The sequence below is a fragment of the Stegostoma tigrinum genome, chromosome 18, assembly GCF_030684315.1.
Source record: "Stegostoma tigrinum isolate sSteTig4 chromosome 18, sSteTig4.hap1, whole genome shotgun sequence".
Lineage (NCBI taxonomy): Eukaryota > Metazoa > Chordata > Chondrichthyes > Orectolobiformes > Stegostomatidae > Stegostoma > Stegostoma tigrinum.
Window position 1 is genome coordinate 27,771,356 of NC_081371.1, and position 27,561 is coordinate 27,798,916.

The following is a 27,561-nucleotide window of genomic DNA, read 5'->3' on the forward strand; positions in this document are numbered from 1 at the left end:
TGTAAAGGACAGTGATGATAGCAGATCTGAAGGAGACATCACTGGAGATAAGATGACCAACACAGTAAAAAAATGCAAGTTGAGGACTGGGACAGAGCATAAGCTTAAGAAAAAGGTGGCCCAATGTGCTGGAGGAAGGGAAGGAGGTAGTTGCTATTTGGATGATCACAATCTTAGTAACATAGAAGTTCACAAGTAGCCCAATGGTCTTGTTGTGTGTGAGGAGGCAGATGGGGTTTCTGAGAGATTTTCTTTTTACCCAGGTGTTACCCTTGTACTCCAGAATTCTCTCAAAAGAATGAACAATTTTGACAACAGAGAAAAAGACATGATAATTTCCCTCAAACGCCATTTTCTCCATCTTCAACAACACCATTCTTTACCTTGTCAAGAACAAGCTTCCCAATGGTGTGGACATTGTATGCAGGATGAATGGAAAACCTTTTAACCTCCACTGGTTTAAATTCAAGAACAGAAGCATAAGTAAAGGATTAGAACAATTGTTTCAGAAAGTGTTATTAGGATACGAAATGTATTGACTTTTAAGGGAAATTAGATCAAGACAAATTTATTAGAAGTTATGAGGAAGAAAGCAGAACAATTACGTTTTACAGGACAGATGGCTACCGGTGTTATAAGTGGTAAGGTACACTCTATGGACTAAACCAGAACCAGTGCTTGTCATTCTGACATTCTATAATGTAAAAGAGTTTGCTTCTGTTTTGTAGCACTGTCAACTAAACTCAATAATAATTCCTATATTTCAATGATACATGATTCCCCTTTGGTTAAAATCATTGTGGATAGTGGGGAAAGTAGTTAATCACTCAATTACTGCATAAACACTATACAGAATATGTTTTAATAATTAATTACACTTAATAGTAAATGTTGCTGGTATGTAAAATCATATTTCCAATGTGTGCATGGAAATGTAACAAAAAAGGGCACCCATTCGTAATTTTTCGTTTACTATTTGGAATGTTGGCGGCTGGCTTCTCCACTGTTCAGCAGGGACTGAATACACTACTCCTATATCTTGTGTTCCTGTGTTCATATCTTGGCCATGATGATGTACTTGAAATGCCATAACATTCAAGGCTATGGGACTAGTGTATATTTAGCATAGTTTTGATAGAATGGTAGAAATTTAAGGGACTGAAGGGCCTCTTCGGTACTATATGATTCTGTGGGACTTCAGTATGTGGACGCCAATGCCATCTCTGTTCCCTCAGAAGCCTTGCTTAACACTTTTGCAGAAGCATACTGAAGAATTGGTCTCAGCCTCAATCTCAAGAAGAATCCTTTACCAATCCATTCCAAGTTCTGTTCAATCCCTCCATTAAGATCATAGGACAAATCCTCTCAAATGTGGAACATTTCCCTTATCTAGGAAGCTACCTTTCGGCTAAATCTGACATCACTGCAGAGATTCAAAATCACATCCAATCTGCGACCATCAACTTTCAATGCTTAAGGATGTTGGTCTTCAACGATCATGATATGCATGCTGATACCAAGATCCTGGTGTCAGCTTCTGACTCTTTATGGCTCTGAAACTTGGACTCTGTATAGAAAATCCTGGAGAAGTTCTGAATAAGGGTCCCAACCCGAAATGTCAACTTTCCTGTTCCTCTAATGCTGCCTGACCTGCTGAGTTCCTCCAAATCCACACTGTGTTATCTCTGACTCCAGCAACTGCAGTTCTCATTATCTTCTGGAGATTTCATCAATGCTGTTTGAGATAGATCCTCCACATCAGCTGGAAAGACAAGCGTGCTAACATCAGCATCCTTGAAGCAGCCAGTAGCATCATGATCCAGGTCATGATCATCCAAAAACATCTCCCGCTGGGACAGGCCACATCCTTAGAATGTCTGGGTTCTGATTACCAAAGCAAATCTTCTTTGCCCAGCTCAAGGAAGGCAGTCAAATCAAAGGACAATGAAGGAAGCTTTTCAAAGACTCCCTGAGGCTTCCCTCAAGTAATGCAACATGGATGTCAATGCATTGGAGACCCTGGTTCAGAAGAAACAGACTTAGAGGAAACTCCTGTATGAAGAGACATGATTTCTTTGAGAACAACTGGTGGCAACAGGAAGTATGGAAAAGGAACCAGAGAAAGGAACGCCAACGATCTCAAGACCTAGGATCAATTCCACCTCCTGGAAAGACTTGACAAGTGTGTGGTCAGAGATATGGCTCCTGGATCAGGCTTATCAGCCACACAGGGCCCATAGAAGCCATGATAATTATTTATTAAAGTATTCACTTGTGGGACATGGGTGGCACTGGCTGGCTAGTATTTATTGCCCGTCCCTAGTTGCCCTTAAGATGGTAAGGATGCGCTGCCTTATTGAATTTGCTGTAGTCCATGTGTTTTAGGTAGACATACAAGGCCTTTAGGGAGGAAATTCCAGGATTTTCCTAGATAGACATTCATACTCGTTAGGGAGTGATTGCCAATAATACCATCCACTCTGTCACAATGTTCACCTTAGGTACGTGGAGCTCTTGTGATAAAATGGGTGCATTCTCACCACTAAGTCAGAAATTCCTGATTCACGTCCCATTCGCCTCAGGAATTCACGGCCAAAGAGCATGTGATCACAATGCAGGCAAAGTTGATTTGTCAACCTGCAAATCCTTCCAACTTGTGCAAGGGCGGGTAAGTCTTGTGCGAGGCTTACAGTTCTCTCCTCCATGACCTGTTAGCTCTGTCTGTTTGGTTGTTACTCGTGAGAAAAGTAGATCTGACCGGCTGCAATACAGTTATTTGTAGTTGCCGCTCGTTGCAGAGTTTACCACGCTGAACAGATTCTCCCAGAACAAGAAAAACTAAATTCCACACATAAGGTTTGTAATTACTTTTGTGAATACAAACAAGTACGGGAAACGGTGTGCTTGGGTTGGACTAAGCATAAAACTCTCGTATCTCAAAATCAAATATCTGAAAATGACCATGTATTAAATACGAAGAAAATTTGCGAAATGGAATGACCCACCCTTTTTCGTACGTGCGGCGCTCTTCAGTTCCGGGAAATTCAGTTTCCCCCGAAATAAATAGTGCTCCCAAACCATGTGGAAGGAGTTTCTGCATACTCAGAAGTTGCAGTAGCTGAATTTGCTGTAAGTCCTACTGAGATCTGCAGTGTTATGTTTTTCGTTGTCTATGCTGTTTACAGGATACAAGTAGGAACCTCGAAAGCCAACAATGTACTGAGAACGATAGCCTTCGTGAGCCAAATGCTAAACCCAGAAACTGTTAATATATTATCATTCATTTTATTTTCTGTTAATCCTGGCTGTGCCGTTTGCTACGACCTAAGCTTGTATTCATTTGTCTGAAAAATTGCTAATTTTGAAAATTTTGCTACGTTGAAACTATACGATGGATCCCGCACAATGGTTGATCAAATAAATTAGAATTCTGCAAACTCAGTGCCAAACTGCGTGGCCACTCATTATTCCTTGAAGCTTTGTGAAATTCCGAATCTATGGAGGAATAGCAAGGAAAGCGAATATAAGGATAGAAAATGAAAGTGAAATAGTGAAGAACAGGCAGCCTGACTGGATTGAAAGGAAAGCCTGTCTGTGCCGGGACTTTGAGATATACCAAACATAATAAGCAGGGAGTTAGAAAAGGAACACATAATTGTACACCATACTAGTGACCAAGACTTGAATTTTTTTGAAAATAACAAAGTAAATTTGAAGCCTGCTGTGTTATACTTGCAATTCTGTACACTTATGCACTTGAAACTAAATGTGCAGTTACAGCGATAATCCAGTTGTGCAGCAGGTGCCTTTAGTCCCCCTGGACTTGCGGAAATTATAAAGGGGTTTATCTACAATGACACGTTACTACAACACAATAATTATACCTCTAGGGCACTGACCGTCAGGCTCCAAATCATTGGTGACCCAGCATACAAACCCACATGTGTAGTGAAACTCTGTGAAAGACCTGACACACTGTGCCCACAGAAAATACTTGGGAAGTTTGGATTTCCAATGGGCAATTCTCCAAGACTGTCCACAAAAACTTTACCTGAATAGTCATCCAGGAAGTGGTATTTTAACTGACAGTCTCAACTACCACCTCCTGACTTAACCCCCACTGACCTGACTTCCCCTACCGTCTGACTAATTCCTGGCTCAATCTGACTACTCCCTGATTTGTCGACTACTCCTGACACCACTACTCCCCTACACCTCACCCTATTTACCTTACCCAGCCTATTCATTCACTCGTTCATCCACTTATCCATTCACAATGAACCCTTAAACCTGTTTTAAGGCAGCTCATGCTATTGAAAGGGGGCATATCCATTCCCCACACAGCCCTATCCACCTTCCACTGCCATTCTGTGGTGCTGTGATGAAGCTCTGAAGATTCGCTCAGAATTTGTGTAGAAATAAAGCTTGTAAGACCCATCAATGTTTGAATGGAGCTGCAGTCCAATGCTTGTTGCTGTTTGGAAGACGAGGTCAACTGTTTCTACATCTACCTGTATGTGCTAACCACTGATTTTCTCAACAGGAATACATGGGATAGATTGTCTATAAAATTAAATGGATTTCATTCTCTTTTCTAGGTAAAGCATGGGTTTATCTGATGCAGGAGAGGATAGTTCCATGTTGGACTGCACCTCTATGGATGACAACAGTTATGAGTTCAGAATATTGATGGCCTATGCAAAAAGGACTTTGCCAATGGCTAAAGTAACTAAAACTGGTAAAAAGGAAGCAGACATGCCTTCAATTGAAGTGAGCAGTTTGAGTGCATCAAAAGTTGAACAATGTCATACAGACAAAATCCAATTTGACAGAAAAGTGAAAAGTCACAATCGTAAATTCAAACACAGAAGGAAACCCCTATGGAAAAGGATCCCATGTTTACGAGGAGAAACAGACAAATCTGACATTAACTTCAAAGAGCAAGGAATAAATGAAGAGTATAAGATGGAATTGAAATCATCACATGAATTTGCTCTTCCAGACACCATACAACAAAGTAAGTATTTTGATGCCTGATAGTAAATAATTTCTTTCAAGGAGCAGTTAGAGAGAGATGCAGAGTTAAATTATAATTTTTGGAGCCTAAGTTGACCACCTAGAATGTCAACACCTATAGAGCATTATCTCAGTTTACTGGATAGATCAGGAATGGGGACATTACCCCCTGCCCCCACCAATTTCCAACATTTTATTCAAGCCCAGCACCTTCCTGCACCTGTGACTGAGATTTGCTACTTCAGCGTATATTACAGATTGAACCTTTTGATCTATGTGGATTAATTGTTGGGATAAAGTTTAGCAAATCTTGTGTGGCAAGTGAACACATTCTCCACTTGGATTCATTTATGTATGATTTAAAAACTACTCTTATTTTGGCAATAAGTTAATAATACCACTCAGCATGGCTCAATTAGATTTAAGGCATATTGCCGAGACAAAACTGATGGAACATTGTTCTGAATTGCATCATACTGCAACCAGACACATCTGATGTTGATCCTATGCATTAAAAATAAGAAGCATATTCATTTCCCTAAGTAGGATCCCTTATCATGATCAGTTCAGCTGGGTAAAATATTCAAACTCCCTTCTTCATAGTATTGTGTGTTCCCGACACCAAATGGACTGCAATGCTTCAAGAATTCAGTTCAGTACAACCACCTGGTGTGAAATTAGGCTGGCAATCAGTATTGGCCTAACCAGCAATGCCTGTGAAAGAATAAAAAATGCTGTGCTTTAGATGGGTTACAGATTTTCTTTAAAAAATCTGTCTGACTTGATTTCATTCGTCTCAACTAAGAGCAGTAAGAATATAACTTTTGCCTAAACATCCTTGAGATGGTGAGGAGAAATTTGACCAAGGCTGTCTTTGCAGATTGCTATCCGTGTCATTATATATGATTGACAGCAGAGATGACATACCCAGGCTGGGCTTCCATACTTTCCCTCCCTCATCAAATAATTTATTCATAACCTATGTAAAATTTCACATTGAATAGTGTCCATTTAGTTACTTCCTTGAACAGTTAGCAGCATCCATTGTATACTCAGTGGTGAGGAAGACAAGAAATGACAAAACTTTTTGAAAAGAACAATGAAATGCCATGCTGTGAAACAGACAGGTCCATAGGGATTGCAATCTGTCGCCGACTTTGGTAGAGAAGATTCTCATTTCTTTCTGTTGTTAAAGTGTTTGTTTTATGAAGGCAGTGCACCCTTAAGCTTGTAGTACTTAAGCTACAACACCATTCAATATATTCTTTCCCCTTCTGGGTGTATACAGGACTGCTTCGTAGCTATTTGTGTCTTATGCAGTAAAACTATTGGTCGAAGAAGACATTTTAAACTGTAATTTCTCATGTGAGGCTATCCCATCCTCTAATTCTACAGATATGTCACCCCATTTTCTAATGCAGTAGAGGTCTTCTGTGAACATTATATTTACAGACAGATTCTGATATAATTAACAATATGTAGAATAATTCTCCTTTTGCATTTGGGATGTACTGAAAAATGACATCAAGCCAGTCAGCTCAAATAGTACCTCCTGTCCTGAAATTGTTATTGGTTAAGTACAAGGTTTTCATTACAGTCAAGTTTGCTCCTGCCGATCAATTCCATTGTTTTACTAGTAATGGATTAAAGACTATTGGTTCTGCAACAATCTAAATTAGATTTGTCACTATTTGCAATTAAAAGAGTCGTACTTCAAGTAATTGTGAAGAGATAGATTTAAGTGTCCATGTACAGATCAATTCTTATCTACCTGTAAATGCACTATAAAGTGTTAGATGGACACTTTGTTTAAAAATAAGCTCAAATGGGTTAAATGTAGAAATGTGGAGCACCTCCTCTAGTTGATCAATGAGTGCAGTGCAAGCTACACAATTTTTTGGGGGCTGTAAAGATCGTGACAAGTGAGTTTTTTAGCTGATGTTTTAAGGATACGTGGTTGGCTGTGGCATTCAAGGTGATTAAAAATAACAAACATATTTATCTGTGTTGTGATGCAGGACTTTTGGATGAAATTAAACTGGTAAGTGTTGCCTTGTGGACCTTCAGAAAGTGAATTAGAAAAAGATGCATTTAGCAACTATTTGGTTAATTTAATCAAGAAGCTCGTGTTCAAACCAATTCTGCAAACATACAAGATTAGTGCTACTCTTATACACCTGCAGAAAACAGGAACCTCAGTTCTTCAAGGTAAATCATTCTACGTGTAGTGTTTGCATCATTTCTGATGGACATGATGTATGACTGTATAAAAATAAGTTATTTCTATTATGTATTAGTTATAAAATCAATTTGGAACTATCTGATTTTGCAGGTTTAAATTTGTAACTCCTATTTCAGATTCAGAGCTTTCTGTCAATGATCAGGTTGCTGAAATGTTGCTGGAGATTATGAACTCCACAATGCAGAAAGGTACCTTCAGGATGCTTCGTTCCTATAGTTTGGAAGTTGATGGAGCTGGTAAGTAGTTGGCAAGAATTTGTCTTAGACCTTTGTCTTAAAAAAAATTGTAAATTTTACCAATAAAACAAATCTATTTACTTACAGAAGATCATCAGAAAGCCATAGACCAGATTATTGCACTATTGACCACTGAAGGAGACCATATAAACGAAGAAGTAATTCAATTACATTATTTGTGTGCAGTGTTGCGTATGTCAGTAATTAGGCAATAGCTTTTCTCTGCTTGCATAAATAAATTCCTCTATTTTCATCTGTTTTAGATTAAAAAGGACCCCCAGTTTAGCAAACTATTTGGTGAAAAGTCATCTTTTTCAATCTTTAAAACAATTATGGATTCTGTTCTTGAAGCAACCGTGCCTGCAGAAACAAATTCTGAAATGGACAGTCAAACAGAAGGGAACTTGAAGAAGATTGCCTTTGTTGTACATGCAACCACTAGATTTGCAGCTGCTGGTCATCACCCAGTGGCTCGAATTATGGGCTTTGGAGCAAAGTATTTGCAGGAACACTACACTACCTGGGTCATGCAGAAGGGAGGATGGGTAAGTTGATATGGTAAATTCTTCAACATTTAGTCTTGCTTTCTCCTTGATGAATATATCTCCATAAACGCCAAAGTTTTCAGTCTGGTTAACTGGCTCATGAAACCCCACAGGCATTTGTCAATGAATCACCATTACGTAAGTTTACATTGACTTTGACATTTGAAATTCGTTCCCGCATCAATTAAATTTCTTCTCACTTTACCTTACAAATCCATAGCCTTGTTCTACCCCATTGCTACAGTCCACTCTAATTCTGCATTCTTTCCAGATTCTATTTTGTGATAGATTTTTGCTGAAACCACTTGGTGCCTTAAACATTTCCAGGGTTTTTGATGTATAAGGAGCCTGTGTGTGGCCTCTCCTCTGGCTAGGGGTCACTTGGCATTGCCTCTGTGGGGAAGAGGCACCTGGAGCAAATGGCAGGTTTCCTGTCCCCCTGTTGCCATCCCTTTGGTCCTGAGGATCAGGGTCTGGGAGGGGTGAAGGAATGAAGGTATATGCACACCTCCACCAAACCCTTATTGTGCTCTACTGGCTGTCCGTGGCAGATGCCAACCTGACCATGGTGGCAGCCAGACAGTTGCATGATTCACTGCTACAATTTGTGGGCAATGTGTACTATATACTCCTGTCTGTCATTCTTCTTCCTCCCTGTGTATTTGCTCCCTGATTCCGGGCACCACAGTGTTATCTCCCTACCTGAAGCTGAGCAAGTGCCTGGGTGTTTCTATCTTGTACAGCTGCAGAGCGAACTGTTCACCAGGTTGTGTTCCCAAGCTTTCTAAGACTAACATTCCCACCGAGGGGCCAGGGTCTGAGCTGGTGGGGCGTACAGTCATGCTGATGCTTCCTCTGAGGCCTGAATATTCTGCCCTCCAAGATTAAGGAGGTGGCTTCTAACAAAGCTGGCTGTTTCTTCATGGAGGTGATGGGGATATAATGTAGAGAGAAGAAATCACAGCCATTGGTTAGAAATGAATGACGCTGCCAGTGGGGTTAAAGTGACGGCTGCAATGAAATAAAGGAAGGTGCTTACTGAATTGGTAAGACAGCATTTCCTGCAGGAGTAGCACCAGTCTTTTCCTATGAGGACCAGGACTGTTTCTTTGTAGGAGGTGAGGAGTCAAATGTTTGGCAACCTGCCATCTGTCTGGGCATTTTTGGCCCTTTTATGTCTGAATTATTTCGGAATGAGAGAAAGGGAGGGGTTGAGGTGAGGTGAAAGTGGGTGGCATGGCTGTTAGTGTTGGTACAGGTGGGAAAAGCTGGTGAGATGCCTCAGGTGAGTGAGGAGGTAATGCATGGTGGCTTGGAGGTTTAATGGTGAGTGGAGATGGTGTTGTTGAGAGTAAGATGTTAGGTAATGGAGAGTGGCAGAATATGAGCCCTGGTGGGGGAGTGGGTGTGGCAGAAGAGACAGTGAGTGTGAAGTAGCAGAAAGAGGTGTAGCACTTATTCATGGAGAAACAGAAAAGGTCATTGACCTTCTTAGGCATTGCTGGTCAGTCCTTACTGTCAAAGTGGCAGAGACACCAACAGTGACCTCAGAGCAGGCTTGCAAAATCTGGGCTTTGGTGGCAAGGTTGATACTCTGCTAAGAGAATCCTTTTCTTTGCACCACTCCCTCATCCAGGATCTCCAAGTCCCTGTTGAAGAATTGCTGTGCCATCTCCCCTTCCTCAGCATGTTCAGACTCATCCTTGACCAAACTGGGTACATAGCAGGATTTTTAATGGCTTGGGCACCAGAGAAAATGTTTTATTGATGGATATCAGTAAGGTTGAAGTGATGATGCAATGGAGATAGAATTGGAGGCGAGGGACTCCATCACCATGGGATAGGCATTCAATGAAGCATGTTTGGTGAAACATGATGCAAAATCTCACTCTGTCTTCTGGCAAGAATCTCTCTTAACAGTCTTGACACAACTCTCACTTAGCCAAAAGAACATAAGATTCAGTCCATGCTTTCTGCAGTGATTTGCAATGCAATTTTTAAGTTGCTAATGATATCAATCAGGTGTGAGAGGATGAGCTTCTGTAAAGATGTCAACATTTGCACAGTCTACCTTTTGCTGCACATGTTAAACTGCTGAAATTATTCTGGTGTTTTAGCATCGACCCCAAAGTACTAAAGTAAACCTTCTTGGAACTTAATGAAACTATAAAGCTAATTTTAAAGGGTTCCAGTATCATCTCCAAAGCTTTCAATGAAGCTGTTCCAGGTACTTTCTGATTTGCAATACTACAGAAAATACTTGCACGTAGTTATTCAACGGGATAGGATTTCTCACAGAGCTAAAAAAAATGATTTTTTCAAAAGTATGTCCCTCATTTTTATAATAATTTTTAATCAAACGTAAAAGCACTTTGAATAAAAAGAACCTTCTTCAAACACTGGTCCTCTTTATAAGCAGAATGCAACAATTGCATCTGAATTCTTAAAGTACTTTTTAATATTTTGAGGCTGGCGTAGATAGGTTTTCAGTCACTCGGGGAATCAAGTGATGTGGGAAGTAATCAGGAAAGTGAAGATGAAGACCACTCTCAACATTGAATCAGTATTGAAATATGGAACAGGCTTGATGGGGTGTGCATCATATTCATGCTCCTATCTCCTCTTATTGTTATGACAGAGAGGTAATAAGAAGTTTAATTGTGGCTATTGAAAATATTGATCTTCCCAGTGCCCTACGTAACTGATGCAAACTTCTCTAGTTCTTCTGTATTCAGAACATATAACAATAACATTCTGTTAGCCTTCCTAGTTACGTTTTGCGCCTGCAATCTAGGCTTTGCTTAATTTATGCATGAGGACATGCAAATCGCTCTGTATGTCCTAGCTGTACAGTCTCTCACCATTTGGATGATGTGCAGTTTTTTTTACTCTTCCTGCCAAACTGGACAATTTTACATTTTGCCACGGATTGCATTTGCCAGATCTTTGCCCATGCACTTAACATCCCTTTGCAGCCTACTTGTATCTTCATCACAACTTGTTTTTCTAACTATGTCGTCAGCAAACTTAGCGATCATAATATAGATCATGCAAATAATTTCAATAAATTTTAAAATAAGGACTTTACATTGATCACTGTGGCACACTATTTGCTACATCTTGTAACGCTAAAAAAGACTCATTTACACCTCTCCTGGTTTTCTGTTTATTATGCAATCTTCTGTCATTGCCATGATATTACACACTGTACCATGAGCCTTATTTTCCGCAATGTGTCACAAAATGTTATTATCAATTGCTTTCTGGAAATCTAAGTACAATATATCCACCAATTCCCCTTCTTCCACAGAACAGACCACTTCTTCAAAGAACTCCAACAAACTGATTAAATATGATTTCCTTTTCACAAAACTCCACCTGGTCACCTTGATTTTTTTTAAAGTATTCTGCTGTGAAGTCTTTAATAAGAGCTTCTAATATTTTTCCCTCAGACAAATGTTAAGCTAACTGGCCTGTACCTTTCTGTTCACTCACCCCTTCCCATTTAGTATAACAGGAGTTAGACTTTATATCTTCCAATATGATAGAACTTTCCCTGAATATCAGGAGTCTTGGAAAATTAGAAACAACATATTATCTATCTCATATGCAACAACTTTTAAGACCTGATGGTTAAGTTTACAGCTCTAACAATTTGTCCAGTAGCACAACCTCCTCGTTCTAATTTCCCCAAGTTCCTGAATTACAACAATTTAGGGGATGTTATAGTTATATTCTGTAGTGAAGATTAATGCAGAATACCTGTTCAGTTTATCTCCCATCTCCTTTACTTTTCACTGTTAATCATTCCGACTCACTTTCTAAAGGACAGATTCACTCTCTGTTAACTTTTGTTTTGTAAATATTTACAGATACTTTTGCAATTTTTTAATATTCTAGCTAAATTTCACCCATTCTATTTTTCCTCTTCTTATTAATGTTTCATTTACACATTTCTCTTGATATCCTGTCTAATCTATTGACATGCCACATATCTTTACACAATTTTGTTTTTTTCTTTAAGTTTCATACTATCTTAAATGCTATTTTTGAACTTTTTAAAACCAAGAATGGTGATCTTCCCTTGGAATTCTTCCTTTCTTGTTCAAATGTGCCTATTCTGTGTTTGCTCTGATATCTCCTTAAATATCTGCCTCTGCGTCCCAATGGATATATTCCTTAACCCTAATTTGTCAGTTGACCTTAAATAGCTCTGTTTTTATGCTCCAATATGTGCCCTTATTTAATGCTTGGATCTGTCCTTCTTTCCGACAAACTGAATGTAATATTTCATCGTGATCGCTACTACAGAAGGTTGCCGTCACTGTGTGATCATTCATTAAACGTATCATATTACCCAATGCCGGTGTAGAATAGCCTCTGCTGTGGTTGGAACCTGAATGTGCTGTTCTAAGAAACTATGTTGAAAACATTCTATGAACTTATCTCGGCTACCTTTGCCCATTTCACCTTGATTTTCCAGGTCTTTCTGTAGATTTAAAGGTTCCCATGATTATTTCTGTTTCTTTCACACAAGATCCTATTATTTGTCCCTTTATACTTCACTTTATTATGTGATCACTGTTAGCGGGTCTATACAATGTTCTCACAAGTGACATTTTTCCTTTATCATTTCTCATCTCCACCCAACATACTCCTTACATTCTTGAATGTACAGCATTATCCTTCTCTTTTATGGTAAAACTATCATTAATTTACAGAGTTCAGTCTCCACTTCTTCCTAGTTTCCTGTCCTTTCTAAATGATATTTTCGGAGGTGGACATTTTTTTTTCAATACAACAGATTCTTGTGCTCTTTATCTACTCTTCTGTGTAACTGCCTTTTCCGTTGTCAGACAGTCTGCTGTTCTCTTCTTGTGGTCTTACACTTTTCCACCCAAATTTTGATTTTTGCTGTCTCGTGAACTATTTGGATGTTTCTTTGCATTAAAGGGATCTTCCGATCCAACATTATTTCTACTCCTTGCCCCTTTAGATTTGCCAAACTTCCTCACAGTTATTTGCCGTGCCATGTTGTCAGGCTGTGTGACATGGAACCTCAGAATTCACTTCCTATTACTAATATAAAGCAATGATTAATAGAGGATGGAAGAAACTAAGGTTAAGGTACAAGAAAATCACTCTGGCAAAGAGTCACATTGATTCTAACAAATGGTGTAACTTGCTAGTCCACAATACAGTGTCTTACTACCAGCAGGTTGTGCAGTTAGTAAATTGATAACTTCAATTATAGTGTGTGTGGCCATCAGATAAGGAAGAGAATATCCGTTCCTTTTATTGAATTAGTGCTCTCATATGTAGATTGTTCACTTGACTGAAGCACAGGAGATTGGCTAATAACCATGCAATTGCTACCAGATTTAAGATAGAGATTCTGAGAAGTTAACACTTGCATGATGAAATCGTTGTTTTAATGATAAATAAATATTAGCTGCAGTAAATTATCTTGTAAAAATATTCTGGGAATGCAGCTATGAAACTTGCAATTTAGTTATTGAGAAAGAAATGTACATCTCTACTTTTTGTTCAAAAATATGTTGCATCTCGGCTTTTCCTCTATGGTACCAGTAGACTACCTTCCCCATGTTGTGGAGGTTCCGGTGTTGGACCAGGGTTGTCAAGGTCAAAAATCACATGACACCAGGTTCTAGCCTAACAGGTTTATTTGAAGACACGAGCTTTTGGAGTCTCATTCCTTTTTTCAGGGGTCAGACTGACACCTAAAGAAGTGAGACTCTGAAAGCTTGTGAATTCAAATAAACCTGTAGGACTAGAATCTGGTGTCATGTGATTTTTCACCTTGACTGTCTTCCCCATACATTGTCTATTTATAGGATACGCCTTACCGTAGAACTGATCCATCAGTTTAATTACTTTTTTTCTTTCTCATTCTCAAACTCTATATCTTACATCCTAATAGTCTAAGGAATATGTGTGCTGTCATAGATGATCATTCAATGTTCTTTGTTTCAGGAAGAAATAATCAAGGAGAAGAAGACTGACTGACGCAAAATGCACACCCATTACATTTCCAAAATAGACTTTTGACTTATATTTCTCAAGCTGGTTCACATTTTGATAATTAATTAATGACTGATTGCAGATGTGAGATGTTTGGACGTTGAATCAACAATGAAGTTTGAGACATCGGAAATTGAACCAGAATCTCTTTATTTTACTCCAACAGAACAATAATGAATGAGACGAAATTTTAATGTAAGCAATGAAGTGGGAAGTGATGGGAGAAGGCATTAGGTGCACAGTACTATGGTGTAGCGTTTTGGGATCTGAGACCATGAATTCCAGGCTGTATTTTGCTAGTGTCATGGAACCGACAGGAAGCTGCTAAATAGAGTGATTAATCTCATTTCAATGTAATTGAATGGAGTTTTTCCTTTAAATGTAAATCTTCAACGTGCAGTATGAAGGGCTCAAAGGCTATCAGTTAATCACTCAACTGTGGCAGTGTTCAGGCAAGGCCTCATGTACCAAGAAGATGGTCAGCCATGGTAGAGCTGACTTCCATTGAATTTTGCCAAAAGTGAAGAGATGGCCACTACAATCGCAAAGCTGAGGGTCGGCTCCATGGAGCTGATGGGCAGCTGTCAGATGTAGTCAATTCTCCATGAAGTAAGCAAAACAAAGTGTCCCAAATGGATTGGGGGCACCTGCAACCCACTGGAGAATATCTACTGCAAGGATAACACCCAGTAAAGAGGGATTGCAATGGACACGTGACTCAACCACCCAGTTCTCCTGGATTCCTGAGTGCAGCAGAGAAAGGAAGGAGCAGGAGTCAAAGTCACCAATGCTGCCTGAGATTGGATACTTCTTCATCCTCCCGTAGCTATGTTAACAGCTCTATTCATCCTGCATTAAGGTCTAACTGGCATTTAAAGTGGTGTCACTGTCTGCTTGTACCACCTGAAGATGTGATCTGCAGTTTCCTGCTCACCACCCCCACGTGTTTGGCTGTACGCTGGTAATTGGCCAACGACCAGTGATTACATTCACCCTATCACTTCCATGCAGTCTGAGTTTACTTAAGATTAAGATCTACTCAAGGACGTGTATGAAGTCACTCATAACATTTGGGCACCCAACGGTCTGAAAGCCTATTGAGTTCTTTTTAAAATGTAGTCTTTATAATGTAAGAACTCTGGGGGCAAGAAAGAAGCCCTATTTCTAGGAGGTATAAATTTCAAATAGAAAGGTTATGATACTGCAAGACTTTGTGAAACTATCAAAGAACAATTGTAAGTTGGTATGTTCAGATGAAGGTCTATAATTTCCTGATTGATGACTGTTGTGGACAAAGAATGTAAAAACTAGGAGCAGAAGTAGGCCATTTGGCCCATCCAGCCTGGCCCACCATTCAGTTAAGAGTATAGCTGATCTGATTGCAGTGCCCATTCCAAGTTCCTCCCTGCTCCTTCCATGAACCTTGAAGGGTAAATCTAAATAGCAAGGAAAAAGTTCATTACCCCTTCCGTATGCAGGGGTAGTTAAAATGGAGCTGAGAATACCCAGATTCCTCTTGCCCTCAACCTGCGGTTTTAAATTTCGGGAGCAAGAAAATCAGCCTGAAGCCAGATGGACATTTTTAATCAAAGATGGAGATCCAATTATGTCACTGGGACCTGACTACTGTGTTAAGGTGGGCCTGAATGAAGAAGGCTTTCAAACCTGAAGGTTGAAGCGGGTTTATTTTCCTACTGATCTCTGAGAGAAACTGTCCTTTTGAGTAAATTTATTCTTGTCCTTTGTGGGACCCAGGGGACCTGGACCTCACCCAGCTCTTTCTGCTGTTCTCCCACTCTTTTCACTTGTGAAAATCAGTCAGTTATCTGAGGTCTAATTCCTCAAATCATTTGGACCTTAGGTGAACACTCACCTGGCCACAAACACAGAAGTGAGTTGGAACTCGCCACATGAGCCAGGAGACCCAGATTCAAGTTCCACCTGTCCCCAAAGTGTATAGCACCTCTGATTTACTTTGATCGTTGTTAAATCAATTTGAAATTAAATAGGTTATTTTGGTACTTGCACCTGTCCTCTTTCTCACTCAGAAACCATTGTTTTGTCATGTGCAAGTCACAGGGTTAACCTCCTCGGGGGGGTGGGGATTGGTGTTTCTGGGTGATGGGTTGGTATGTGGTGAGGTGGGGGTTAGCTGATTTGTTGTAGATAACAATGGATGTGCCCATAACCTAATTTTATTGTCTGGGAAACTGTGGAATGTAAATGCAGTTTTTTAAAAAAAATTTAAACAGATTGAGCGAAATATCAGATGTACTGCCAGATGATTCTTAGTTCATAAGTCTTCCTTTTCTTGCTGTGGCCACTTAGACGTTGGAGGCTGTGCCTTTTACAATCATTAATAAATGCAGCTTGCTTCCCTAATTCATTTGCAATTTGTTCTTCGCAAAATTGAAAGAAGCAGAAATTTAGATTATCGCATTTAATGTGACTGTTTATATAAATCCAATCAAAATCAAACCGATATAAATAGAAATGCAAACCTGTACATTTTTTTATAAAAGCTGTGTAGAGTAACCACCGTGACAAAGTTCAAAATGAGAATTACACCAGAAACCAATTTAAGATTATAAATTGGTCTCCAAATGTGATTCATTTACATGTGCAAAAGTTACATACATTAACATACAGGTCTGTCGGAGTGTATTCAAATAACTAAGGCCGACGGTTAACAATTCTTCCTGCAATGTCATACCAAACATGGTCGTACCAGTTAGCACCCTCTTCTTATGCTGTATAAATTGGTGCTCCGACTCTAACTGTGCTTTCTTGTGATCCAGTCCTGATGTAGGCAAGACAAACAAAGCATTGACTTTGTATTAATTTTCAGCAGTGTTTAGGTTCTGTATTTCAAGCAATTATTTTTACAAACAAAGAATGTTCAAGGGCCTGTTTTAACTGATTCTGTGTACCTTCAAACTGAGTTTTATTTTAGGATTTTTGCCATTAGTTAATTACATATAGTGGCCACTAGATAGCACCCATGTCTTTAATGAAAGTAAAAAATTACTGCATTGAACATAGAACATAGAACATTACAGCACAGTACAGGCCCTTCGGCCCTCGATGTTGTGCCGACCTGTCATACCGATTCATGCCCATCTAACCTACACTATTCCACGTACGTCCATATGCTTATCCAATGACGCCTTGAATGTACCTAAAGTTGGTGAATCTACTACCATTGCAGGCAAAGCGTTCCATTCCCTTACTACTCTCTGAGTAAAGAAACTACCTCTGACATCTGTCCTATATCTTTCACCCCTCAATTTAAAGCTATGCCCCCTCGTGCTCGTCATCACCATCCTAGGAAAAGGCTCTCCCTATCCACCCTATCCTCTGATTATTTTATATGTTTCAATTAAGTCACCTCTCAACCTTCTTCCCTCTAATGAAAACAACCTCAAGTCCCTCAGCCTTTCCTCGTAAGACCTTCCCTCCATACCAGGCAACATCCTAGTAAATCTCCTCTGCACCCTTTCCAAAGCTTCCACATCCTTCTTATAATGCGGAGACCAGAACTGTACACAATACTCCAAGTGCGGCCGCACCAGAGTTTTGTACAGCTGCAGCATAACCTCTTGGTTCCGGAACTCGATCCCTCTATTAGTAAAAGCTAAAACACTGTGTGCCTTCTTAACAGCCCTGTCAACCTGGGTGGCAACTTTCAAGGATCTGTGTACATGGACACCGAGATCTCTCTGCTTATATACACTACTAAGAATCTTACCATTAGCCCTGTACTTTGCCTTCTGGTTACTCCTACCAAAGTGCATCACCTCACACGTCCACATTAAACACCATTTGCCAGCTCTGCAGCTTATCTATGTCTCTCTGCAACCTACAGCATCCTTCGTCACTATCCACAACTCCACCGACCTTAGTGTGGTCTGCAAATTTACTAACCCATCCTTCTACGCCCTCATCCAGGTCATTTATAAAAATGACAAACAGCAGTGGACCCAACACCGACCCTTGCGGTACACCACTAGTAACTGGTCTCCAGGATGAACATTTCCCATCAACTACCACCCTCTGTCTTCTTTCAGCAACCAATTTCCGATCCAAACTGCTATTTCTCCCACAATCCCATTCCTCTGCATTTTGTACAATAGCCTACTGTGGGGAACCTTATCGAACGCCTTGCAGAAATCCATATACACCACAACAGGTTACTTAACATAACTAATCAATGGTAGAATTTATGCTCTACCCAAGCACTTCCTGCATGTCTTTATCTAACATTGATGTGGAGGTGCTGGTGTTGGATTGGGGTGGACAAGGTCAAAAATCACACAAAATCAGGTTGTAGTCCAATAGGTTTATTCAAAAATGCCATAATGATAAAACTAATCTGACTTCAAACCAAAACACAAAGAGATGCTAGATAAGGCCTCACACCCAACATACTTTGTCTGACCTAAAATGTCACCTCTTCTTTACACTGATTAAAACCTTTAGTTATCTCAGGGCAGAGACTTGAAAGGAATTTGGGGATTTACATATACATATTAATCAATTAAAACCTTCTAACTAGTTAAATATTTAATTGCATCTTTAATACATCCTCATCAGTTGTGTGACCCTTTGATCTTTTACTTATAAATTCTGTGTTCTGTGTGCTTTTTTTTACTTTACCTGTTGGAGGGGCTAAGCTCCAAAAGCTTGTGCTTTCAAATAAACCTGTTGGTCTAAAACCAGGTATCATGTGATTTCTGACTATATCCTTGAGTTTTGGATTCCCCCCCTTCCTGGGGAAAAGGCCTTGTCTATTTACCCTATCCATGCCACTCATGATTTTATATACTTCTATAAGGTCACCCACCAGCCACCGACCTTCCAGAAAAAAATCCCCAACCTGTTCAGCATATCCCTTCAACTTAAATGGTCCAACCCTGGCAACATCCTTGTAAATCTTTTCTGAACCCTTTCAAGTTTCACAACATCCTTCCCATAGCAGGGACACCAGAATTCAATGCAGTATTCCAAAGGTGGCCTAACCAATGTCTTGTACAGCAGCAAGAGTGGCGCAGCGACTCAGTGGTTAGCACTGCTGTCTCACAGTGCCAGAGACCCGGGTTTGATTCTGCCCTTGGGTGACTGTTTGTCTGGAGTTTGTACATTCTCCCTGTGTCTGCGTGGGTTTCCATTGGGTGTTCGGGTTTCCTCCTACAGTACAAAGATGCAGGTTCGGTGGAACGGCTATGCTTAAATTGCCCGTAGTGTCCAGGGGTGCATAAGTTAGATTGGTTAGACATTGAAAATGCAGGGTTACAGGTTAAGGACGTGGGATGGATCTGGGTGGAATGTTCTTTGGAGTGGCAGTGTGGATTTGTTGGGCTGAATGGCCTGTTTCCAAACTGTAGGGATTCTATGATAGCATGACCTCCCAACTCCTATATTCAATGCACTGATCAAATGCTTTCTTCACTGTCCTATCTACCTGCATCTCCACTTTCATGCAACTATGAACTTGTACTCCAAATTCTCTTTGTTCAATAACACTCTCCAGAACCTTATCATGAAGTGGATAAGTCCTGCCCTGATTTGCCTTTCCAAAATGCATCACCTCACATTTATCGAAATTAAACTCCATCTACCACTTCTTGGCCCACTGGCCCATCTAATCAAGATCCCATTGTTCTCTGAGGTAACCTTCTTCGCTCTCCACTACACCTCCAATTTTGATGTCATCTGCAAACTTACTAATTATACCTCCAATATTTACATTCAAATCATTTATATAAATGACAAAAGGCAGTGGACCCAGCACCAATCCTTCTGACACGCCACTGGTCACAGGCCACCAGTCTGAAAAGCAGCCCCCCACCATCACCCTCTACCTTTGAGCCAGATCTGTATCTAAATGGCTAGTTCTTACTGTATTCCATGTGAGCTAACCTTGCTAACCAGTTAACCAGGGGTACCTTGTCGAACACCTTACGGGAGTCCATATAGATCATGTCCACCCACTCTGACCTCTGCTTCTTCAAAAAACTCAATCAAGTTTGTGAGATACAATTTCCCAAGCTCAAAACCAACCTCAAAAATTCCAGATTTGTCAAACATGATTTCCCTTTAGTGAATGCATGCTGACTAGGACCAATTCTGCTTTCCAAATGCTCAGTTATTATGTACTTAATGACTGACTCCAGAATTTTCCCCATCTGGACATCAGGCTAACCTACATATAATTCCTTATTTTCTCTATCCTTTTTTAAAGAGTGGAGTTATATTTGCTACACTCCAGTCCATTGTAACTCTTCCAGAGTCTGTAGAATGCTAGCGAATAATTACCACTGCATCCGTTATTTGTGGGGCCACTTCCTTAAGTACTCCAGGATGCAAAGCATTGGGCCCTGGGGAATGTGACAGGATTTTATCCCATCAATTTCTTGGACACTATTTCCTGTCTAATAGGATTTTCTTCATTTTGTCCTTCATGCTTGACCCATCTTCCCTAAAATTTCCTGAAGGTTAGTTGTGTCCTCCCGAGTGAAGATAAATCCAAAGTATTTTTTCAACTGGTCTACCATCTCTTTGTTGTCCATTATCAGTTTACCTGACTCTAACTGCAAGAGATCTACATTTGTCTTCACTAGTCTTTTCACTTCACATATCTATAGGAGCTTTTGCAGTTAATTTTTATGTTTTCTGCAAGATTACTTTCATATTCTATTTTCCATTTCTAAATTAAACACTTTGTTGTCCTCTGCTAAATTTTACATTTCTCCCAGTCCTCGAGTTTGCTATTTTTGCTGGCTAATTTATATGCCTCTTCTTTGGCTTTAACACTATCTCTGATTTCCCTTGTAAGCCATGGTTAAGCCACTTTCCCTATTTTACTCTTACGCTAGGCAGAGATGTACAATTGTTGAAGTTCATCCATGTGTTCTTTAAAATGTCTGCCATTGCCTATTCACCATGCCCCCCTTTAGTGTCCTTCGTCAGCTTATCCTACCCCATACATGCCTCAGACCATCAAAGTTAGCTTTCATTAAGTTCAGGGCCCTCATTTGAGATTTAATGGTGTCACTCTACATCTTAATTAAGAATTCTACTATATTATGGTCACTCTTCCCTAAAGGATCTCACACCACAATGTTGCTAATTAATCCTCACTCATTATATAATATCTAGTCCAGGATGTCTTGGTCTGTAGTTGGTTCCTTGCCATATGTTCAAAGAAGTCATCCCTCATGCATTCCAGGATATATTCCTCCATTGCATTGCCACCAGTTTGGTTAGTCCAATCAATATGTAGACTGAAGTCACCCATAATAACTACTGTACACCTACTGCATGGATCTCTAATATCCTGTTATGATACAGTCCCCAATGTCACACCTGCTGTTTAGTGTTCTGTACGTAACTCCCACTGGCATCTTTTCCCCTTTAGTGTTCTGCAGCTCCACCTGTTTTGATTCCAGATCATGGCAGCTAATGTCCTCCCTTACAATTGTATTAATATTCTTCTTAACCAATAATGCCACCCCACCTCCCTTTCCTTTCTGTCTATCTTTCCTGAAAATTGAATAACCCTGGACATTGTGTTCCCATTCTTGGCCACCTCAGAGCCAGGTCTCCATGATCCCAATGAGATCACATCTGTTAATAACTGTTTGCACAGTTAATTCAGTCACCTTCTTACAAATGCTCCTCGCATTGAGACAAAGAGCCTTCAGGCTCATTTTATTTGACATTTATTGCCCTTTTAGAATCATTGTGAAATGTGGTCCTTTTTGATTTTTGTCTTTGGCTTCTCTGCCTTCCACTTTTACTTTTCCCCTTACTGTCCTTTTTACTGTCCCCACTTTACTTCCCTTCGACTTCTTTCATCAGTTCCCAACCCTCCCACCATATTAGTTTAAGCCTCTCCATAGCACCCGCAAACATTCCCTGTAGGGTATTTGGTCCGGTCCTGCCCCTGTGCAGACCATATCGTTTGTACTAGTCCCACCTCCCACAGAACCAGTTCCAATGTCCCAGGAATTTGAATCCCTCCGTCTTGTACCATCCTTCAAGCCATATATTCGTCTTAGCTATCGTGCCATTCCTACTCTGACTATCACATGGCACTGGTAGCAATTCTGAGATTACTACCTTTAAGGTCCTTTTTTTAGTTTAACTCCTAACTCCCTAAATTCAGCTTGTAGGACCTCAGCCCTTTTATTTTTCTTACAGCATTGGTGCTTCTCTGCACCACAACTGCTAGATGCTTACCCACTTGCTCCAGAACTTCCTGCAGTTGCACCAAGACATCCTTGCCCCTTGCAATAAGGAGGCAACATACTGTCCTGGGTTCTCGTTTGTGGCCACAGAAATGCCTATTTTTCCCCCTTACAATTAAATCCCCCATCACTTTACCTTTGCCACTCATTTTCCTGCCCTCTCCTGCTCTCCCCACCGTACAGCAAAGCCAACCATGGTGTCATGAACCTGGCTGCTGCCACCTTCCCCTGGTGAGCCATCTCTCCAAACAGTTCCCAAAACGGTGTATCTGTTTTGGAAGGAGTTAACCGCAAGGGATTCCTGCACAGCCGTCCTACTCTTCCTATGTCTGTTGGTCACCCATTCCCTATCTACCTCAGTAATTTTTATCTGTAGTGTTCCCAGCTTACTGAATGTTCCTACAAAGGTGGTCAAATATTCCATTGAAATTCTCAGGAAGTTTCTTAAGTTTGTTAGGAAGCAGAAGTTTAGATATGATGCATTAGTTAGTTAGAGAAACAAAGTACACGTGCTATTAAAAGCCTGAAGTGGTGGAGGCAGCTGAACGGTTTCTTGGGTTCACTTCCTCTCCTTCTGGCCCATCTTCCATCTGAAGGAGGTAACTGTCTGGTGAGAATTGACACCTGACAAGGACAGCCCTCTGCCCCTGAACACTTCTTGATATAGCTGACTTCTAGGGGCAGGTAGTTTGACCTCAGTTAATCACCAATTTGAATACTTCTAGTCAATGGACAAGTGATAACTCACCAAAAATTAGTTAACTCTCCCCCACGTTCCACTTTCATCTGAAAGTCAGCTTTCGTTCTTTACGGGAACAAAGCTTTTATTTTCCTGATCACTGGATTGATAATTAGATAAATACAGTGCCAGATAATACTTTGATGTTAGTTAATGGGACATAATGGATGCAGTGGTCTTTATTGTCACATTCCCTGTGTCCTTATTGATTAGAGATTGTTTATTTTGAGGAAAGGAAATAACTGCTGCAGCAGAGGAAATACTAGAAAGATACAACTTTTAAAGACCCCAATTTCTAACACAATGCAGACAGACCAGAGAGCCCAAGATCTTCCTGGAATACAGTTGTATTGTGTACAATCTGCTCTTCTATGATGTGGTGATACAATTGGAGAATGCATCACTTAAAACTTGCCAGATGAACTTGTAGTAGAACAAGAGAAATATACAAGTGAAAGTGCCTGAAGTCAAGCACTGAGCAGTGAGACTATTTCTTGGATTTGAGAACCATTTGGCAAATTTCTCACCTAATTAATCATCAGAGTGTGCACCTCTGCACAATTGCTCGTTGTAAAGGATGTGCAGTAGTGTTGGGACATAGAACATGAACCAGCTTTCATACAATCAAACAACTAATGATGAAAACACCAGTACTGAGCCTCCTTGCTCAGTGAAGTCATCTAGCAGTGTGATGCCAACAAGACAGGATGTGGAGGAATGCTAATGCAGCAAAGACAGCCAGTTGCATTTGCAACAGGATGTTAATACAAACCGAACAATGCTACTCTCAGATTGAGAAGAGTGCCTGGCTATTGTCTTTCCTTGTGAGAATTTTAACCAACACATGTTTGGGAAAGACAAAATGACAGTGGATTCTGACAACAAACCATTTAAAATATTTTCTTCAAACACCTTCTAACTGCTCCAAAGCATCTGTTAAGAATGTTACTTCATTTGTAGAGATATCTATATGTGAAATATAAGCAAAGGAAACAGATGTACATTGCCAACAGGACGTTAAAAGCAGCACCCTTATGATAAAAGTTAAGGCTGCCAAGACAGGGTGTGAAAACTCTCACAATCAATGAGAAACAATAGGTTACCACACCCTGGAAGTCATTCACGCAGCAGAAGCACTAAATAGAGAGACAAGCATCTTGCTCAAATGAAGCACAGTATATAACAAGATGCAAATCTCTAAGTGCTAAAACCAAGCAGTGATGTAAGAATGGGCTGAAGGTTTCAAGGACACCTCTATTGATACCGGAGAGTATTGAGCAAACAGAGGTGAAGTTATAGCTGAAGATGGCAATGTGTACAAAGGAAGTAAAGTCATTATCCCCAAGGAAATTAGACAAAAAGATACCAAATTGCACCCATGCAATTTATCGAAGATTTAAGTTTAGTCAAAGGAACATAAGAGAGGTGGTCTACAAACCGAATATAAGCAATAAGATTGAGGACATTAACCAATGCAACACTTGTAATGAATACCAATCTACGTAAGTTAAAAAGCTATTTATGATGCATGACATCCCTGAAGGCCATTGATACAGCTTGGTGTAGACCTCTTCATTTTCACAGGAACTGATATTCTTCTAATTGTTGACTAATTCTGACTGTAAAGGGATAGACCAAATGGCATCATGACTACTAATGAGATTAATGGATGCTTGAAAGTACACTCCTGCCAGTCCAGCATTACCAGTTTTGAGATGAGTGATAGTGACCTTCAGTTCATGAGTGAAGAGTTGAGCCACTTCGTGAGAGATCAGGAATGTCAACACCATACGACATCTCCACAAAATCCCCAGTCAAATGAAATGGCAGATGAAGCAGTAAAAAGTCATCAAAGCGATGATGAAGAAATGGACTAAATCCTTCACATATATTGTATAAGGTATTTGTTGAATGGAGGCACGCATCCACTGAAAGCATGAAAAATAGTTCAGTCTAAAGACTAATGTCACAGTGCTCCCAACTACCGAAGCCAGAACAAGTAACAGAAGCAAATGACAAATTCAACCTGAAACAACAGGTAGATGTCCCTGATGAAAAAGCCACCATCTTAAAGGAGACGTGTGGTGTTGATAGATCCACTTGGCCTTTCTAATAGTTCTAGTACACCAGCTGATTGATTAGATAATTTGTGTGGTGGACCATTAGATGTGCAGGTTATCACGCATTTTTCTCATTCTCTTTGAAGCAGGGCTGATGTTCTTCAAGTCCAGTGTGTAGGCTGTGCACTGTTTTCTCCTACACACACAAGTCCAGGTTTACACAGTATACTATACATTTTGAGATGGTTCCTTGTTTTGGTGAGTATGAAGGCTGGAGTGAAGCTTTTTAGATAACTCAGGGCAGTTTTGAACGTCCAATGAGCACTAAATCCAATATTATTTGCCCTGCTGAGGCCACGTTTGGAAAATTTGGCACGCAGTTTTCATCTCAATATTTCAAAAAGAATATTCATTTATTGGAACAGTTGCACATAAATGGTCTATGGTTGATCCTAGAACATAAGGAAATGACATGAGAGAGGAGGTATAGTTAGTAAGTTTGCAGATGATTGGTTGTGTAGTGGACAGCAAAGTTGATTACTTCAAAGTACAATGGGACATTGATTGACTGGGCCAATGGAAGGTGTGTCAGATGGAGTTTAAAGTAGATAAATGTGAGGTGCTACATTTTGGTTGGGCAACTCAGGGCAGGACTTATACATTTAATGGTAAGGACTTGGAACTGTTAACAAACAAAGAGTCCTTGAACTGCAAATTCGGAGTTTCTTGAAAGTGGAGTTACAGGTAGACAGAGTAGTGAAGAAGGTGCGAGAAAAAGTGTGGGGCTGGATGAACACAGCAGGCCAAGCAGCATCTTAGGAGCACAAAAGCTGACGTTTTGGGCCTAGACCCTTCATCAGAAAAGGGGGAGGAGGAGAGGGTTCGGAAATAAATAGGAGAGATCCCCTGAGGTTTGTCTGGAGGGAGGAGGGTACCTTCTTCAGGTTAGGCATCCCTGGAAGAGGCTTCACAGTGAGGTTAAAATTGTATCAGAGATAATGGGAACTGCAGATGCTGGAGAATCCGAGATAACAAAGTGTGGAGCTGGATGAACACAGCAGGCCAAGGAGCATCGAAGGTATTTGGTATGCTTGGCTTTATTGGTCAGTGTATTGAGTGTAGGAACTGAGAGGTTATGTTGAGGCTGTACAGGACATTGATAATGCCACTTTTGGAAAACTGTGTTTAATTCTGGTCTCCCTTGCTATAGGAAAGATGTTGTCAAACTTGAAAGGGTGCAGAAAAGATTTACAAGGATGTTGCCAGGGTTGGAGGGTTTAAGTTATAGGAAGAGGCTGAATTGACTTTGGCTATTTTCCCTGAAGTGTCGGAGGCTGAGGGGTGACCTTTTAGAAGTTTATAAAATCATGAAAGGCATGGACAGGGTGAACAGACAAGGTCTTTTCCCAGGGTAGGGGATACAAACTAGAGGGCATAGGTTTATGGTGAGGGGGGAAAGATTTAAAAGGGATTTTAGGGCCAACCTTTTCACACAGAGCGTGGTGCATGTTTGAAATGAGTTGCCAGAGGAAGTAATGGAAACTGATACGATTACATTTTTAAACGACATCTGGATGGGTATATGAATCAGAAGCGTTTAGAGGGATTTGGGCCAAATGTTGGCAAATGAATCCAGACTAATTTGGATATCTGATTGGCATGTCTGAGTTGTACCAAAGGATCTGTTTCCCTGCTGTACATCTCTATGACTCTATGACTCTAAGGGATTGACTACGCTGGTGGTTTTCTCTCAAAAATTGAAGACTTTGAGATTATTTGATACAAGTGCTTAAAATTATGAAAACTTTGAAAAAATGGTATCCATATATATTCTTTGTCATATACAGAAGCAAAGAACTCACAGTCATAAATTAAGGACAAAAAAAGGAAAGATTTTTTTGCAGAAACATGATATGCATGTGTACGCATGAAACAAGAACCCTTCAGGAATTTCAGGAAGGAAGTGGACAGTCTGTTAATCACAAATGAATTTCAGATTTATCAGACACCAGAGAGGAGTTGGCCAATTGAATTAACTCTGTCTGTGCTGTAGGAGTCAATGATTCTAGAATCAATTTGTCATATGTATTTTGTACAGAGAATGTAAGCACTCATTCAACTATCTTTGTTGACCTCCACTAAAATCCTTGTGCGTGGACAGTTTTGATTTATTTACAGAAATGTACACTTGCCATCGAGGGAGTGCAATGGGGATTCATGTATCTAATTACCACATGAGAAGATCAATTAAAGTGGATATAATACAGCGTGGAGCTGGAGAAACACAGCAGGCCAGGCAGCAACAGAGGTGCAGGAAAGCTGACGCTTCGGGTCGGGACTCTTCTTCAGAAATGGGGGAGGGGGAGGGGGACTCTGAAATAAATAGGAAGAGGAGGGGTGGGGCTAGGGAAGGTGGCAATAGGTGAGTGCAG

General features: G+C 40.3%; 2 protein-coding genes across 3 annotated transcripts in view; both read left to right on the top strand.

The window, feature by feature from the left end:
- The first annotated feature begins 2,668 nt into the window (after window positions 1–2,668).
- Window positions 2,669–16,852, top strand: LOC125460654 (apoptosis facilitator Bcl-2-like protein 14). 2 transcript variants are annotated; one of them, XM_048548324.2, is made up of 6 exons: window positions 2,669–2,856; window positions 4,599–5,017; window positions 7,375–7,494; window positions 7,582–7,652; window positions 7,758–8,039; window positions 14,034–16,852. In XM_048548324.2, the coding sequence occupies exons 2-6, from the start codon at window positions 4,606–4,608 to the stop codon at window positions 14,064–14,066; spliced, it is 918 nt and encodes a 305-aa protein (XP_048404281.1). In that variant the 5' UTR covers window positions 2,669–2,856; window positions 4,599–4,605; the 3' UTR covers window positions 14,067–16,852. The 2 variants fall into 2 exon arrangements, with proteins under 2 accessions (XP_048404281.1, XP_048404280.1); XM_048548323.2 differs by lacking the exon at window positions 2,669–2,856 and adding an exon at window positions 2,894–3,129.
- Window positions 16,853–25,299: 8,447 nt separating this feature from the next.
- Window positions 25,300–27,561, top strand: part of LOC125461067 (hepatitis A virus cellular receptor 1-like) — a 31,750-nt gene continuing 29,488 nt past the window's right edge. The window contains exon 1 of the mRNA XM_048549415.2: window positions 25,300–25,387. The gene's annotated coding sequence lies outside the window, so the exon portion shown is untranslated. The remainder of the gene's footprint in view (window positions 25,388–27,561) is intronic.